The 16,711-nt window shown below is 40.8% G+C and overlaps 2 protein-coding genes across 5 annotated transcripts in view; both read left to right on the top strand.

Moving 5' to 3' along the window:
• The window catches only part of LOC112254369 (coiled-coil domain-containing protein 120), a 28,674-nt gene extending 25,354 nt beyond the window's left edge, over nucleotides 1-3,320 (top strand). For both annotated transcript variants that reach the window (XM_024426879.2, XM_024426878.2), the window contains 4 exons: nucleotides 9-165; nucleotides 259-360; nucleotides 719-1,747; nucleotides 1,850-3,320. In XM_024426879.2, coding sequence (XP_024282647.2) covers nucleotides 9-165; nucleotides 259-360; nucleotides 719-1,747; nucleotides 1,850-1,946 — 1,385 coding nt within the window. In that variant the 3' untranslated portion in view covers nucleotides 1,947-3,320. The remainder of the gene's footprint in view (nucleotides 1-8; nucleotides 166-258; nucleotides 361-718; nucleotides 1,748-1,849) is intronic.
• A 3,080-nt stretch (nucleotides 3,321-6,400) lies between these two features.
• Nucleotides 6,401-16,630, top strand: LOC112254366 (SRSF protein kinase 2). 3 transcript variants are annotated; one of them, XM_024426869.2, is made up of 15 exons: nucleotides 6,455-6,552; nucleotides 9,255-9,619; nucleotides 9,729-9,837; nucleotides 9,958-10,045; nucleotides 10,236-10,323; nucleotides 10,450-10,556; nucleotides 10,700-10,865; nucleotides 11,124-11,149; nucleotides 11,291-11,347; nucleotides 12,173-12,368; nucleotides 13,080-13,177; nucleotides 14,766-14,873; nucleotides 14,955-15,024; nucleotides 15,152-15,244; nucleotides 15,422-16,630. In XM_024426869.2, the coding sequence occupies exons 2-15, from the start codon at nucleotides 9,370-9,372 to the stop codon at nucleotides 15,604-15,606; spliced, it is 1,641 nt and encodes a 546-aa protein (XP_024282637.1). In that variant the 5' UTR covers nucleotides 6,455-6,552; nucleotides 9,255-9,369; the 3' UTR covers nucleotides 15,607-16,630. The 3 variants fall into 3 exon arrangements, with proteins under 3 accessions (XP_024282636.1, XP_024282637.1, XP_024282634.1); XM_024426866.2 differs by having other exon boundaries at nucleotides 12,005-12,368; XM_024426868.2 differs by lacking the exon at nucleotides 9,255-9,619 and having other exon boundaries at nucleotides 6,401-6,552; nucleotides 12,005-12,368.
• The last annotated feature ends 81 nt before the right edge of the window (nucleotides 16,631-16,711 follow it).

Here is a 16,711-nt window from a genome sequence, read left to right as displayed (position 1 = left end):
TCCCTTAGAGGAGTCCTCTCCCAGTGTGGCAGCAGACCACCGCTCCATGTCCCAGCCCCGTCTGTCCCTGGGCAGCCCAGAACACCAGGTCTGTAGGAAACTGTCCCCAGTGGAGATATACTATGAAATGAGGACGCGCCGTAACTCTGTGACCAGCTCCATCAGGTATTGTCAGTGTGTGTGTGTGTGTGTGTGTACACGTGTAACGCTCTCCTTCTTCTTGTGTCTAAAGCTATGAACTCATGTTTTTTTTCCTAGCCCTAGTCATTCTCTACCAAGGAGTACATCTAATGTTGAAGGCAGAAGTGTTCCTGCTACCCCCCTCATCGCCCGGACTGCCCCAATCAGTGTTCATGTCAGGTAATAATATTCCTCCTCTGGTCCAGTGCTTCTGCTTAATGCAGCACATCCACTGCTACCCACCCACTATGATGACAGAGAGGCTGACAGAATAACAGATGAGTGCAGCAGGTAATTAGACTACAGAACATGCCAGCCATGGTAAACATTGCATCAACATTTGCTTCAACATTTTATCATCAAAGCTCTCAAGATGATTTATTTTGTGAGAGGTCAGATGCTTAGTGCCATAGATACTTATATCATGTTCCCTTTGATATCACACATTCAATCAATGGAATATGAAATGTAAAGATACTGTGTTTACATTAGGACTAACCTATTACAATAAGCTCCTTGCTCTCTTTCTCTCCTTCAGATCGGATGGCTCTGGTGGGATTGCACTAAAGCAGTGGTCTGGCAGCCTGGATGTACCTCATATGGTGCCCTTAACCCAGGAAGGCTCCTCCTCAGAGCGCAGAGGCTGCCCGTACAGCTCCCGTGCCCGGCGGAGCAACAGTTCTGAGGCCTTGCTTGACCGCTCCAGTCTCCCTGAGGACCCAGGCCCCAGGAACGGGATGCCCGCCAAAGGAGGGCCTTACAAAAGCTCAGAGACCCTCACTGATGGCAAGCTGAGGCACATCCACCTGGGCAGTCCTGAGAGACACATGGACGGCTCTGTGGAGCAGGGCAACATGCGGCTGTCCATGGGTGGGAGAGGAGAAGCAGGGGGAGGGGGTTACAACGAGCTCCTAATGGATTACATCTGGGGGAAGCAACAGAGGATTCAAGTGCAACATCAGCTGTACCAATCAACAGGTAGAATCTGGCAGGACATTTCCTCTCCTCGATCGTCCACTGCTGCAATGCCTCCTCAAGCCAACGGCTTCTCCCTATCCCAGGTGCATCTACCCAGTGCTGCCCCACCCTACAGCCCCATGGTGATCCGTGGCTCCCAGGCTGAGCCTCACAGAGTCAAAGTCACGCGGACCAAGTCCTGTGGACCCTTCATCCCCCTGCAGCATGACACCATCCTGCTCTCTGCCTATGAGTCTCCCCACCCTGCCCCAAGCTCCACTACCTCCTCCATTCCCAACCTGCACCCCTACCAGACTGAGCTGTCCGGCCCCTCATTCAATCACAGGCCTCCCCAGTTCTCTCGCCCAACCCCGGAGGACTCTACGAGGAGTCTACATAAAGCTCTGGCGCTGGAGGGTCTCAGAGACTGGTACCTGAGGAACGCCCTTGGCTACCCTACTACCACGTCAAAGGGGCATGATTCAGGGGTCTCCCGCCTCTCACACCCCCACCCTTTGGTGCACCAGGCTCAGTCTATACAAGGTGATCCACTCCATAGGTCCCAGATGTCTCAGTCAGCCAGCTTCCATGGCCACCCACTGCATGGAAGGTGAGTATTTCTGTACTTTGTAATGATTGTTGGTAACATTCACACAGGTGCAGATTCCGGTACTTTTGAGTGCTGTGATGATTTGTGCTCTCTCTATGGCAGGTCAATGGAGTTCTCACTCTATCAAGAGCCCATTCATCCTCAGATGCAAGACATGACTCCGAAGGAGCCCAGCGCTGACCCTGGCACATTGGTCTAATGTAGCTGAATCATTTTTTAAACGCATACTTGCACACACACACACACACACCCACACACACACACACACACACACACACACACACACACACACACACACACACACACACACACACACACACACACACACACACACACAGAGATCCAGACAATGTAAAAGGAGCTAATATAAGGTGACCTCACAAGCTAAAAAAAACACATTACAACCCCAGCAGAAAAAGACTGTAAAGCCGTTCTGAATGCCCTGTTATTCTGTAGCTACCGTATACTGTATTGTATTCTATCGTTGGTCAGACCCAAGCCACATGTAACAAACATCCTCCTTGTTTAACCTAACAAATCTCCCAAGATATAATTTTTTTACAGAATATAGTATATGTATTCTAAATAACTATTTTGTATCTTATGAGGTATAAAGAATAGATATAGAACAGGTCATTTATTGCTCATTAGTCTTGTGATTTACAAACATATGTAATGAACTCATATGATCTAAAAAGTATTTAGACACCAGTGAATGTGTAAATGTACATGTTTGTAAAGATGAATATATTACATCTGTCTTATCTTTTCATCTGTCCATCAAACATGCATTGGCTTGCTATTTCTCATTTTTGTTAAATGAATGGGGACTTACATTGCAATATCGTAGACTGAGGAACAGGAGCTGTGGCTCTGTGTTTAAAACAGAACCCTACCTTTTGTAAAAACGTTAGTGCTTTCTAATAATCTGCAATGCTAACACTAATCCTTTCAAAGCTTGGTCTTCAATCAACAAATGAAAGTAATGCCTGTTGTTGCCAAATTGAGTTGTTTCATGCAATCTCATTTTTCTGCATTTTCTGAGTCCAGCTGCTGAAATGTCATAATAGTAAAGTTCAGAGGGCTTTTACTGGTCTAGGACAGTCGTTTAATGAACTTTCTAGTCATTTTTATTCATTCAGTTGCGTAGCATGTTTTCTTTCAGAGCACTTTATGAATGTCAAAAGCCTTAACCCCTCAAAAGCAAGTAGAACAGTGGGATGGGACATTTTCCCCAAGAGAGAACACTTGAAAACCAGAAAATGGTTGACAGGGTATCAAGTTTGAGCAAATAAGAAAATGTGTGGCCCAATTGGACATTCAAGATCAACAATAAACCACATATTTGGATCTGTATATATCATGATAATGAGAAAGATTTGACAATAAATTCCTTTTAAAAGGATCTAACATGAACAGGGCTAGGGATGGCACTGCTGAATGATGGCATGAGCAGGCCTTATGTCAGAACTGTGCTAGTAGGAGATTCCATTTCCAATGTATCATGTTGTCATACGCTACTCCTAGTGTTGGCACAATGTGATCATAATGATAAAAATATTTTAAGTCATTAATGCCACCACAATTCAAGAATGACCCTTTTATAAGCTTCCCATGATGTGCTACGTGACCAAAACTATGTGGACACCTGCTAATCGAACGTCTCATTCCAAAATCATGGGCATTAATATGGAGTTGGTCCCCCTTTGTTGCTACAACAGCCTCCACTCTTCTGGGAAGCCCTTCCAATAGATGTTGGAACATTGCTACTGGGACTTTCTCCCATTCAGCCACAAGTGCATTAGTGAGGTCGGGCACTGATGTTGGGCGATTAGACCTGGCTCGCAGTCAGCGTTCCAATTCATCCCAAAGGTGATCGATGGGGTTGAGGTCAGGCCTCTGTGCAGGCCAGTGAAGTTCTTCCACACCAATCTTGACAAACCACTTCTGTATGGACCTCGCCTTGTGCACAAGGGAATTGTCATGCTGAAACAGAAAAGGGCCTTCCGCAAACTGTTGTCACAAAACCGGATGCACAGAATCGTCTAGAATGTCATTGTATGCTGTAGCGTTAAGACTTCCCTTCACTGGAACTAAGGGGCCTAGCCCAAACCGTGAAAAACAGCCCCAGACCATTATTCCTCCTCCACCAACTTTACAGTTGGCACTATGCATTGGGGCAGGTAGCATTCTCCTGGCATCCTCTAAAACCCAGATTTGTCCGTCGGACTGCCAGATGGTGAAGCGTGATTCATCACTACAGAGAACGCGTTTCCACTGCTCCAGAGTCCAATGATGGCGAGCTTTACACCACCCTAGCCAAAGCTTGGCATTGCGCGTGGTGATCTTAGGCTTGTCTGCGGCTGCTCAGTCATGGAAACCCATTTAATGAAGCTCCAGACTAACACTTATTGTGCTGACATTGCTTCCAGAGGCAGTTTGGAACTCGGTAGTGAGTGTTGCAACCAAGAACAGACGATTTTTATGCACTACGCGCTTTAGCACTCAGCGATCCCGTTCTGTGAGCTTGTGTGGCCTACCACTTAGCTGCTGAGCCGTTGTTGCTCCTAGACGTTTCCACTTCACAATAACAGCACTTACAGTTGACCGGGGCAGCTCTAGCAGGGCAGAAATTTGATTAACTGACTTGTTGGAAAGGTGGCATCCTATGACGGTGCCTCATTAAAAGTCACTGAGCTCTTCAGGTAAGGCCATTCTACTGCCAATGTTTGTCAATGGAGATTGCATTACTGTGTGCTCGATTTTATACACCTGTCCGTAATGGTTGTGGCTGAAATAGCAGAATCCGCTAATTTGAAGGGGTGTCCACATACTTTTGTATTTATAGTGTATGTGCTTGTCTGTTCTTGTGTATCATAGGTTCATGATTATACCATTATAAAAGTGCATCATTAACTAAATTAATAGTAGGAAAGGAATACCTCTGGAATAATATTGAAAGTGTAAGTGTATTTCTTCATTGATCATTATGGTGCAAACTGTCATCTGAAAACAAAAAAAAGTATGTACGTAGCTAATAATGATCTTTCATTTTTACTGAGGATAATAGACTCATGAATGCCATGGCTTTTCATCTATTGACATGTTTTACAGCTGAAAATGTTCCTTTCTTCTCAAGTACCTTTAGTGGAATGTTATATGGTTTTAAATGTTGCTGTTTTCCCATTCAGTAGTTAGTGTGTGAAATTCTTCCAGCTAGTCTAAACCTGAAACTGATGACCAAACTGCTGTGCATTGGGGGTCGTAAATGTATTTTTCAGGTGATGTAACTTATGTCTGTAAAACATAAATGAATATACACTCAGCTCAAAGCAAATTTATCCAGAATATATATTGTATATTTATGAACTTATAATATTTTGTATCTTTTTGTGAAATACACTTCTGTCATAAAGCCCATACAATTCTCAGCACCAGCAAGATAAGTGTGGTGTTAATTGACATTTACAAATGTATTCGTTTTTCGATTTTTAGAGTAATGCCACAAATGAGTTATATTGATTGACTGGAATGAGTTGAGACATGTTTTTTTCATCCCATTACACGATGACCATATTTCAAAGGGGTGAGACATACTGTACATTTTCTGTGGGAGGTGGATGGGGTGCATTCATTGATCTTTTTTTAATAAAGTGTAATCATGGTTAATTAAACATGTTGAAATGGAATCATTCAAAAAGAAAACTACAGTATATTGATTTTCATGTATTTACAATGTAATGACTGTGAGTGATTTGCCTCAGTTAAATAAAGTATGTATCATAGGACACTTCATCAGTTCATCCTTATTAGCCTAATTCTAATGGCTTTGGCTTTGCTTGAAGAATGACACAATTTGACAGATTGCTTTTTTTACAGAGGTGCAAAGTAACTAATTGCAAATAGTCTTGTTACTAAAATTGAATAGCTTTTCTGAGTAATTTTACTTCTACTTGAGTAAAATGATATTAAAGTAACAGTACTTGAATAGGATATTTCACTACTCATTCCACCCCTGGAGGGAGTTTGTGAGTGAGGGAAAGAGCGCATGAGTGAGTTAAAATGTTAAACCTAACCTTAACCCTAACGTTTAACACACTGCTAACCTTATGCTTAACCCAAACCTTAAATTTAGACCAAAAAGCATGAATCTTTATAATATAGCCAATTTAACTTTGGCTGTGTTATCTAGTGCAGTGGTCTTTAAAAAAAAATTGCCCAGGGACCCCCTCCCAGGCAAACCAGTGACCCAATCATGTTTTCTCATCAGGTGAATGATAATGGGACGGAGAAGTAATCAACATTTTAAAATGAATAGATTTGGTAGACCATTTTTCATTATTTTAACCACCCCACATTATAATTGGAAGCGGAATTGTACACTCAAACATAGCCTATTAGCTAGAAAGATAACTCCTAAACACATTTTCACTAAGAGCAGCTGTTTAGCTGGTTAAACAAAGGTTAGCCATGTGTTGGCAAAAATGTATGTCCAAGTTAAGAAACCTTACCAGCAGGCAGCGGCACATACACTTGTAGGTTTGAAATTCCAAATGAACGTATTCTGTTGTTTCTAGCAATATTCATAAAAACATTGAAACGCCCTACAGCGGGCCGCGGAGACCCAGTTAAATACTACTGATTCTAGTGGAAAGTGGAAACCAGTGTGCTGCCAGCCACCAGCACAGCTCAGCTCACGTCATTTTCAGAACATATGGGCAGGCACGCAGAGCAAACATTGACGAGGGAAGAACGGTCCCTCAGCTGCCAGAGAAATCGGTGGACACCGTTTTTCACTATTATATGTAAGTATTTGGGTAAATATTTAAAAAATAATTTCACAGTTACAGAGTGTAATCAAGTTTAGAACCAATTGTTATTTAATATGTCACCATGTAATAACTCCATGAACTTGAAGTTGTTCGCTGATATCAGCTTCAAAACAATGACAAACTGCAACATATAAACAACTTTTGTCGAGAACAGACTCAGGCTACCTAACGACTATTATTAGCACGCTAATTTCTGTTTTGCCTTAGATAGTTACTTTTATAAATCAGTTACACAAATGTAAATCATCTGTTACGTTTTTTAAACATTTGTTTTATTTAGAGGACAGGTTTGCTGTACTTGGCAGTGCTGAGGTCTTACCAAACAACTCAAACTGGAGGTTGTGTTTGACACCTTCATGACTTGACTGAGAGAATGACTTGACAGACGGCCCTATCTAGCTATAGTTGTGACATGTTTACAAGAAGGATTCTGCTAGAGAGCATGCACCCAGTCAATAGTTACAGGCCAGCTTTGAAGAGCTATTTAAGTTGACAAGCCATTCATCGAAACCCAGCTAAAAATAAACTCTTGCACATTCACTGGACCCTGAAAATGTAATTGCAGACAGTATCTAGAATGATAAGATTTACTAAATTTAGAATTTGAATAGGCTGTACTCTTTTGTAGATACAAGTAAGTGCCAAAATAAAGGAAAATACTTCAGTAAATGAGGAATACGAAGTGCAGTGCCTTCAGAAAGTATTCACACCCCTTGACTTACTCCAAATTGTGTTGTTACATACAGCCTGAATTCAAAATGAATAAAATAAAAATCTCACCCATCTATACACAATACCTCGTAATTACAAAGTGAAAACATGTTTTGCAGATTTATTGAAAATCAAAAGTAAATACCTAATTTACATAAGTATTCACACCTAGGGCTTTTGTGGTGACCCTATTACCGCAACACCGTGTGCCACCAGTCATGAAGGCAGTCAAATTCCACGTGACCTTTCAGTCACTGTTATTGGGCTTCTCCAATAACAGTGCCATTCTAAATCAAAGCGAATTTCACACATATATTATTTATTATATGTCAAGACAAGATTTTTGTGTGACTGTTTCGAATCAGAGTCGGACACCTCATGTAGCCTAACCCATAGGCCTATATGTTTTGATAAAGTTTGTAATCACAACTAAAGTGGCCAAAAAACTTCTTAAAATTAAGTAAATTAATCCTCTTTACAAGGGGTGCAGAGCCTAACGGGCATACACATACTGTATGCAGCGCGTGAGTTTCAAGTTTGGGAAAGATAATTTTCACCATAAAAATGCATCTTTATAATAAAAGCATTACATGCATAATCGCATTCATGGTCACTTTTGATAATGGTGTTTTCCCGCTGATGGAACATTTGCGCTTATAACCTACTGCTGTGTGTGCATTACTGTACTTATAATGGGAAGATATAGCCGAATAGTTTATCAACATTTTTAGCTAAATGTTCTGATCTGTTGCGTCAGCCTCATTGCGTAAAAAATCTTTTTTTGGATGCTAGTGGTTATATTAATTTGGGATCTATCACATCTTACAACTGTCCCAGAATATGTTTGGAATATGTATTTATCCCAAAGAGTAGAATTTGTACTATGGGGGATAGTAGATTGACATAGGCTAGTGCTTTTGCAGTTCGTTAAGCCTATTCATCTTGTTGGCTATATCTTCAATATGCACCTCAGAATTGGATAAGGACACGCAAAGTTGCGTCTCCGGTGCTTCTGATTTTAGGGTGCATTATCGCCACACAAAGGGGAGGCCGCCGGGAAATTCGAGGCATAATCAAGTGCTTCTCAATTTGTAATTTAGAGACTGACAAAGAGTGTACAGACTGCGCAAAAAAGACAAAGCAGAGCTCATGTCTTTCAAGCAACTTTTTAAAAATCATCATTAGAGTCGATTCATTCAGCCTTACAATGTATTAAAAATCCAAACATATAGCCCAGCGTTTGTAGAACAACTAAAGTTACATTAATAACTATAAAGAAGCATATAGGAGTACATATTTCTTTGTTAACCGCTCAACAGAATAGCCACATGTGTGCGTGCAATCCCTCAAATCGGTTGGAGAAAATATCCTGTCTATTTTATTCAGCTTTGTTCAATTGTATTCTTCATATTACAAAATAATATTAAATAATGCCACGGAATTCTAAGTAAGTCTTGTCTGTTAAATGAACTAGTGTAGCCCACAGCCATTTGGCATAGCCAGATCAGGAACTAATTAAGGACAACTCAGAGTATGCTATTCATTCTTCTGAAATAGGCTACATTTTCTTCATATCATGTTTCTTTAGACCTGTCTAAAATAAATAATGGATTAATTGTGAAGGTGTAAGCTATATTACATGTATTTTATCAGACTTTTTAAAATGTAGATTGTCCAAAGGTCTGCATCAGTGGCTTAGGGTCATGTATGAAAATGCCCATTGTTTTGACTACCATGGCTAGAAGAGATCTCATGACTTTAAAAGATGGGTTTGTGGTGGCCAAACACCCTATTAAGACACTTTATGTTGGTGTTTCCTTTATTTTGGCAGTTACCTGTACATTGGCCACGTTGTGTTGCCTGATTTAATCTCATATATCCTATGTATGAATGCTTAGGATGTCAATTTATAATAGTGTGAAAGTGTTTAATGAACAGTTTGTCTGTTTTTCTTTTTGCCGTAGGCCTTCTGCGTGTACCATCTTCATCTCCATTTTCTTCAACCCCACACTTGCATGACCTGTGCTGTCTAGGCTAGAAGGCGTCGACTCCCTGTTCTGTTGTGTGTCCCTTGTCACAATGTCCAATGTGCCTTCATCTAGATATGCTGCTGCAATATCAGCCCTTTCCCTCAGTTTACCTGCTGTTAACCCCAACCCACCGCTTACCCCCAAATCATCCCTTACCCACAAATCCCTGACCCCTAAACCACTAGTTGACCCTACCCCCAAACCACCCCTTACCATCAAACTATCATCATATCCCCCTTCACCTGAGATTTTTGGATCAGATGATGAGGAACAGGAGAATCCATCTGATTACTGTATAGGTACTTCACCAGTGTGCCAAATATCACCAAACAACAATACAATATTGTGTGGTAGGAGTTTTTATACAGTTTATTGTTGATCGGAAAGAGGCTTCAATGTTCATTGTAGGTGGCTACTACCCGGTGGAAATTGGAGCAATATTCATTGACCGTTACCAGGTGGTGAAGAAGTTGGGATGGGGCCACTTCTCCACTGTGTGGCTAGGCTGGGACATTGAGTAAGTATAATAGTTACAATATACTGATAACATTGTTTTTGTTATTGATTGACCTTCGGTTTCATATTGTGATTATGACAGTTAAAGCAAGTGATTCACATTTTTTATTTGTATGAGCAGGAAGAGGCGTTTTGTGGCTCTGAAGGTGGTAAAGAGTGGTCCAACCTTCACAGAGACTGGTTTGGATGAGATCAAGCTTCTGAAATGTGTTAGTATTGTATACCCATGTTCAACCTTTTATTCTCTGCTACATAGGCTTAATCAGTCTAATACCTTGCTTGTTCATCAACCAGAGCCAAGCTTATTAGGAAATATTGCCTTTTATTAGTTACACAATGGTGATAATGAAAAGTCACATGTTTACTCCCCAGTTATGTCCTGTTATCAATTGCATTTAGGTAAGGGACAGTGACCCATCTGACCCTAAACGAGACACTGTTGTGCAACTTATCGATGACTTCAAGGTCTCCGGAGTCAATGGGGAGCGTATCCTTTTAAAAGTCCTCCACGTGTTATCATTTTACCCGTGATCTATTTCTCATACAGTATGTGTCGTATGTTAACTTGCACATCTGAGTGAAATGGTTTCTCCTTAATTCAGCTATGTGTCAGATGTATGCATGGTTCTTGAAGTGCTGGGTCACCAACTGCTGAAGTGGATCATCAAATCAAACTACACTGGCCTTCCCCTGCCCTGCGTTAAGAGCATCCTCAGACAGGTGGTGTCTTTCCCCTGTGATCTCTAAATCCTGTCTCTACCGTTTTATCATCCAGAGCAGCTTTTGTGAAAGGATGATCTACTTTGTGTGTTCCCTGGTGTCATGTAGCCATAGTATATCACCATTGTTGTCTCATATCACAGGTTTTCCAGGGCTTAGATTACTTGCACACTAAATGCAAGATTATCCACACAGACATCAAGCCAGAGAACATCCTTTTGAGAGTGGATGATGTTTACGTCCAGGAGTTGGCAGCCGACACCAACCTACAGGAGCTGCCAGTTTCTCCTGCTCCCACAAGCTGTTCAGGTTAGGATTGCTCTCTATTCGAAGTTGGCATACATGTGTCATTAAGTACAATTCCCTCTTGTCTTTTTTAAACGTATTTTATTTTTTAGATGGAGGGAAATGTTAAAGATTTGTTACAGAGAGATGGAGATGCAATAACAATGTTGAATATTAGGAGTCAAAGTTTAATATTACCTAATGTTATTATTTTTGTTCTCTATGATTTGATTTCATGCTCTCTTGTGCCTTGCTGATCTCTTCATCTACTACTGATGCCAGAAAATACCAGTCTAAGAGAGAAGCAGGTATGGCAATCAACTCTTTGTCTTGTCTCAAATCATGAACCAACCATATTGCTACAAAGGCGGAAACATAGTTTCTGGTAATCTTTTGATGACCTTTCACCTATGTCTTTCTGACCCCTCCTATCATAATTTTGGTATTAGATTGTGTCAAACTTTTTGGGGAAGTTGACTGTGGCTTTCCAGACTCTTGGGGTTTGGGTAAGATGGCCTTGGCATTGTGAGTGTGTGCTGATTCACTGCATCTTGGCCCTATTAAGGTTCTTCTGGAGGAAAGCATTGATCTGTGAATCTGGCTGTTGTCAATAGTTACAGTATTGTTTCAGGTGTTCTACTCATTCAACCTTTAAAACAGCAGTGGTGTGTGTGTGTGTGTGTGTGTGTGTGTGTGTGTGTGTGTGTTATAACAAATGTGTATTAATCATTAACTTGCACATGAACAGCATTTCTGAATGAAGATGCACAGTTTACTAATTGCTATTTGTATACATTCAGTATGTACAACTATACCTTTTTGTTTGTAGTGAAATTGTTCACCTTGAACAATTCATTGAAAATTAGCATGCACTGCATGCAAAAGGGATTTGTGGTACTAATATTTAAAGAAATGTACCTTATTTGCAGAGATTGGTTTAAAATATATTTAACACTGTTGCATGCTGCAAAATGAGAGACGTCTCATTTTAAGTTTCCCATCAAAGTCCTGTGACTGTGCTCATAGACTTTGATGGGAAACTTAAAATGAGACGTCTCTCATTTTGCAGCATGCAACAGTGTTAAATATATTTTAAACCAATCTCTGCAAATAAGGTACATTTCTTTAAATATTAGTACCACAAATCCCTTTTGCATGGGAAGGTTTCCAGGATCCCGAGGGCCAGGTTGTCGAGAAAGGAGAACAAACATCAACAGCCGCAACAGGGCGAGGACACTTTAGTTGACCGTCAGAAGAGGGCAAAACCTCATGTGTCATTCTCCAATATCACCACTCCCTGTAGCACTCCCAGTTCCACCTCTCCCCCTAAGCCTTCAGGTCCTGTGCGTACTACATGGATACGGAACCTGCTGCATGAAGAAGCAATGGGCTCTGACAGCAAGGAGTCAGTCTCGTCACCGATAGAAGATGCACCATCATTGACTACAATGTCTCACTGCTCTAGACAATCTACAGTGTTGCATCCTTCTACCCAGAGAGACAACCAGCCCTCACCACCATCACATGGTCAGTCTTGATCTGGAGCCCCCTGTATAGAGTATATTGTCACAGCATATTTCCGTGTAGTATATGTCAGAATACCTGTGCAGTGTTTCAATTGAACTTTCATGATTTGCATTACAATATTTCATGCATATGCTGATGATTAAGTTACACTAAGTGTACAAAACATTAGGAACACCTTCCTAATATTGAGTTGCAACGCCTTTTGCCCTCATAACAGCCTTAATTCGTTGGGGCATGGACTCTACAAGGTGTCAAGCATTCCACAGGGATGCTGGCCCATGTTGACTCCAATGCTTCCCACAGTTGTGTCAAATTGGCTGGCTGTCCTTTGGGTGGTGGACCATTCTTGATACACAGGGAAACTTGAGCGCGTTTTTGCCCATTCACCCACCGAATGGCACACAAACACAATCCATGTCTCAATTGTCTCAAGGATTATAAATCTTTCTTTAATTGAACCTCTCTCCTCCCCGTCATCTACACTGATTGAAGTAGATTTCACAAATGACATTAATATGGGATCATAGCTTTCATTTCATATCTATGTCATAGAAAGAGCAGGTGTTCCTAATGTTTTGTATGCTCAGTGTATATGAATGATATTTATGTTGTAATACATCATACATAGCATCCATTTTACACCAGAGCACTCACGGCACATCCATCATCCATAATATCTATCTGCACCATCTGTCTTGTATTTTGTTTCAGGGTTCAGTGAAACAGATATGTTGGTGAATCTTCTGAAGCCACAGAATGCTGATGAAATCAGCATCAAGATTGCAGATCTGGGCAACGCCTGCTGGGAGGTGAGTTACTATCTGACAGACATTATGTATATGAATGACTACAGTACCAGTCAAAAGTTTGGACACCTACTCATTCCAGGGTTTTTCTTAATTTCTTTTACTATTTTCTACATTGTAGAATAATAGTGAAGACATCAAAACTATGAAATAACACATATGGAATCATGTATTAACCAAAAAAGTATTAAATAATTCAAAATCTAAATATATTTTATATTTGAGATTCTTCAAAGTAGCCACCCTTTGCCTTGATGACAGCTTTGCAGCTTTATTGGTCAAATAGCCCAACAGGTCATTGTCCTGTTGAAAAACAAATGATAGTCCCACGAAGCGCAAACCAGATGGGATGGCGTATTGCTGCAGAGTGCTGTGGTAGCCATGCTAGTTAAGTGTGCCTTGAATTCAAAATAAATCACAGACAGTGTCACCAGCAAAGCACCCCCACACCATCACAATAAATCACTGACAGTGTCACCAGCAAAGCAACTCCACACCATAACACCTCCTCCTCCATGCTTCACGGTGGGAACCACACATGCGGAGATAATCCGTTCACCTACTCTGTGTCTCACAAAGACTAGAACCAAAAATCTCTAATTTGGACTCATCAGACCAAAGGACAGACTTCCACTGGTCTAATGTCCGTTGCTCATTTTTCTTGGCCCAAACAAGTCTCTTATTGTTATTGGTGTGCTTTACTAGTCGTTTCTTTGCAGCAATTCGAACACGAAGGCCTGATTCACGCAGTCTCCTCTGAACAGTTGATGTTGAGATGTGTCTGTTACTTGAACTCTGTGAAGCATTTATTTGGGCTGCAATTCCTGAAGCTGGTAACTCTAAATCTAATGACATTATCCTCTGCAGTAGAGGTAACTTTGGGTCTTCCTTTCTTGTAGAGATCTTCATGAGAGCCAGTTTCATCATAGCGCTTGATGGTTTTTGTGACTGCACTTGAAGAAACTTTCAAAGTTCTTGACGTTTTCCAAATTGACTGACCTTCATGCCTTAAAGTGATGATGGACCGTCATTTCTCTTTGCTCATTTGAGCTGTTCTTGCCATAAAATGGACTTGGTCTTTCACCAAATAGGGCTATCTTCTATATACCAACCCTACCTTGTCACAACACCCTTGATTGGCTCAAACGCATTAAGAAGGAAAGAAATTCCACAAATTAACTTTTAACTTTTAAGGCACACCTGTTCATTGAAATGCATTCCAGGTGACTACCTCATGAAGCTGTTTGACAGAATGCCAAGAGTGTGCAAAGCTGTCATCAAGGCAAAGGGTGGCTACTTTGAATATTCTCAAATATAAAATATATTTGTTTAACACTTTTTTGGTTACTACATGATTCTATGTGTTTATTTCAATGTTTTGATGTCTTCACTTTTATTCTACAATGTAGAAAATAGTGAAAATGAAGAAAAACCCTGTAATGAGAAGGTGTGTCCAAACTTTGGACTGGTACTGTATAGGTATTAAATATGGTACCTTAGATGACAAAATACATTAATATAACATTCAACAGGCTAATATCAAGTCATTGCTCATAGTATGGAGGGCTAATTCTTCATGTCTGCTCTCCAGTACAAACACTTCACAGAGGACATCCAGACCTGTCAGTACCGTTCTGTGGAGGTCCTGATTGGGGCTGGCTATGGCACTCCTGCAGACATCTGGAGCACAGCCTGCATGGTGAGAACCCAGGAGCACCACATCCACCCTTATGACTGTACATAATATCTATTACTAAGAACTCTTAACATTTCCATACAGGCATTTGAGCTGGCCACTGGGGAATATCTGTTTGAACCCCATTCAGGGGACAACTTCTCTCGAGAGGAAGGTAAGCCTTGTCCTTTCTCCTCTCTGTCCTGTGTTTTTCCTGGTGATTGGTCTTGCTCATAAAAAAAGGAAATAAAATAAATGCTATAATATTTATTTCACCTGCATAGTCCAATGTCTCCTTTCAGATCACATTGCTCACATAATTGAGTTGCTGGGACCCCTTCCATCCCAGTTTGCCCTCTCAGGGAGAAACTCCAGGCGATATTTCAATCACAAAGGTATATCTATTCACAATGACTTGTGAACTGTTGTTTCCACAAAGGGTTTCTTGTAGCATCTGATTCATATTTATGTGAATCACCCTTGTTTTAATTTCACCCACACAATGACTATCAAATTCATTTGACATATTCTGTTCAGTCAATACTAAGACTCTTTCCCTTGTTTGCTAACAGGGCATCTGAGGCGCATCTCAAGGCTGAAGCCGTGGAGTTTGTGTGAGATCCTGCTGGATAAATACGAGTGGCCACGGGAGCAGGCAGTCCAGTTCAGTGCCTTCCTCCTCACCATGCTGGAGCCCCTCCCAGAGAAGAGAGCCACCGCTGCCCAGTGTCTAAAACATCCCTGGATCTCCTCATAGACATCATACTGTTACCTAGTGTCTGAACCCCTCTGGATCCCCTCATGGACACAGAGTCGCCATCACTGCCCAGTGTCTGAACCACCCTGGATTACATCACAGACACAGCCGTCTCACCGAGGCCACAGAGGTTACAGAGGTGAAGTCCCATAATATGATGATGATTTCAAGGGCAATTCCACCCATTTTAAACCTCATGTCATTATCTCAAGCACAATGCCAGTGTCTAAATATGAAATTAGCGTATTTCTACTTTTTGTAGAACAAAATATAAATTTAAAAAGTTAAACGCGATGACATCATCAGAAGTTGAAACATAAAAAAAGAAAAAGTGATTTTCTAACACTGTGAGATACGCGGCAACGTGTAGCAAGAAAATACCCTCCCTCTGACTAGAAACTTGTTGCAGGTTTAGAAAATCCGTTTCTCTTACTTTTAATCCTACCCTGTGATGTCACAGAGAAGTCTTTTTTAGGACCTTATCTGTTTAACCACAGATCATAGAAACGTGCTGTTTTCACATACCGTATGTAGACATTGGCTTGGTGCTGGTGATAATTATGAGGTTGAAAAGTGGCAGAATTGCCTTTAAAGTGGGGGAGGGGGTTTTGTGGGTCACGTATGAAATTCAGCAAGTGTTATTTTTTTCAGCTGATTTTCATCATGTGCTATTTTTCTGTTTGCTCTGCGAGAGCAATCAATTATCTATATTTTGTCGGGTGATTTGAAGCGTTTGATGTGGAGAAAATAACTTTTGATATGGCGAGATGACATGAGAAACAAATCCAGTTTATGTAAAACTGTCACTGTTTAATTTTACAGCTCTCTTTAGATATTCATTTGATATTCCAGATTATTTCTGATGTGATGGCCTGTGTTCAGATTATTCAAATTGGAGCACATCAATGACCAAAATCATAAAGAAGGCAAGACTTACTGGAATACTGCCTTTTCAAAAGGACACTGGGAACATTACTTTTGTTGTTGTCTTTCATTGAATAAATGCTATTTGTTTATACAAGGCTTTCATTATCTACCACGTTTCTTAAAACAATTAATAGAAATCGGGTTAGAATTAGACCTTGTGTTAATTTAGCCAATTCAT

Source organism: Oncorhynchus tshawytscha, linkage group LG07 (assembly GCF_018296145.1).
Source record: "Oncorhynchus tshawytscha isolate Ot180627B linkage group LG07, Otsh_v2.0, whole genome shotgun sequence".
NCBI classification, from domain to species: domain Eukaryota; kingdom Metazoa; phylum Chordata; class Actinopteri; order Salmoniformes; family Salmonidae; genus Oncorhynchus; species Oncorhynchus tshawytscha.
The sequence above is the reverse complement of the archived record's forward strand: the minus strand, read 5'-3'. Positions and strand labels throughout refer to the sequence as shown.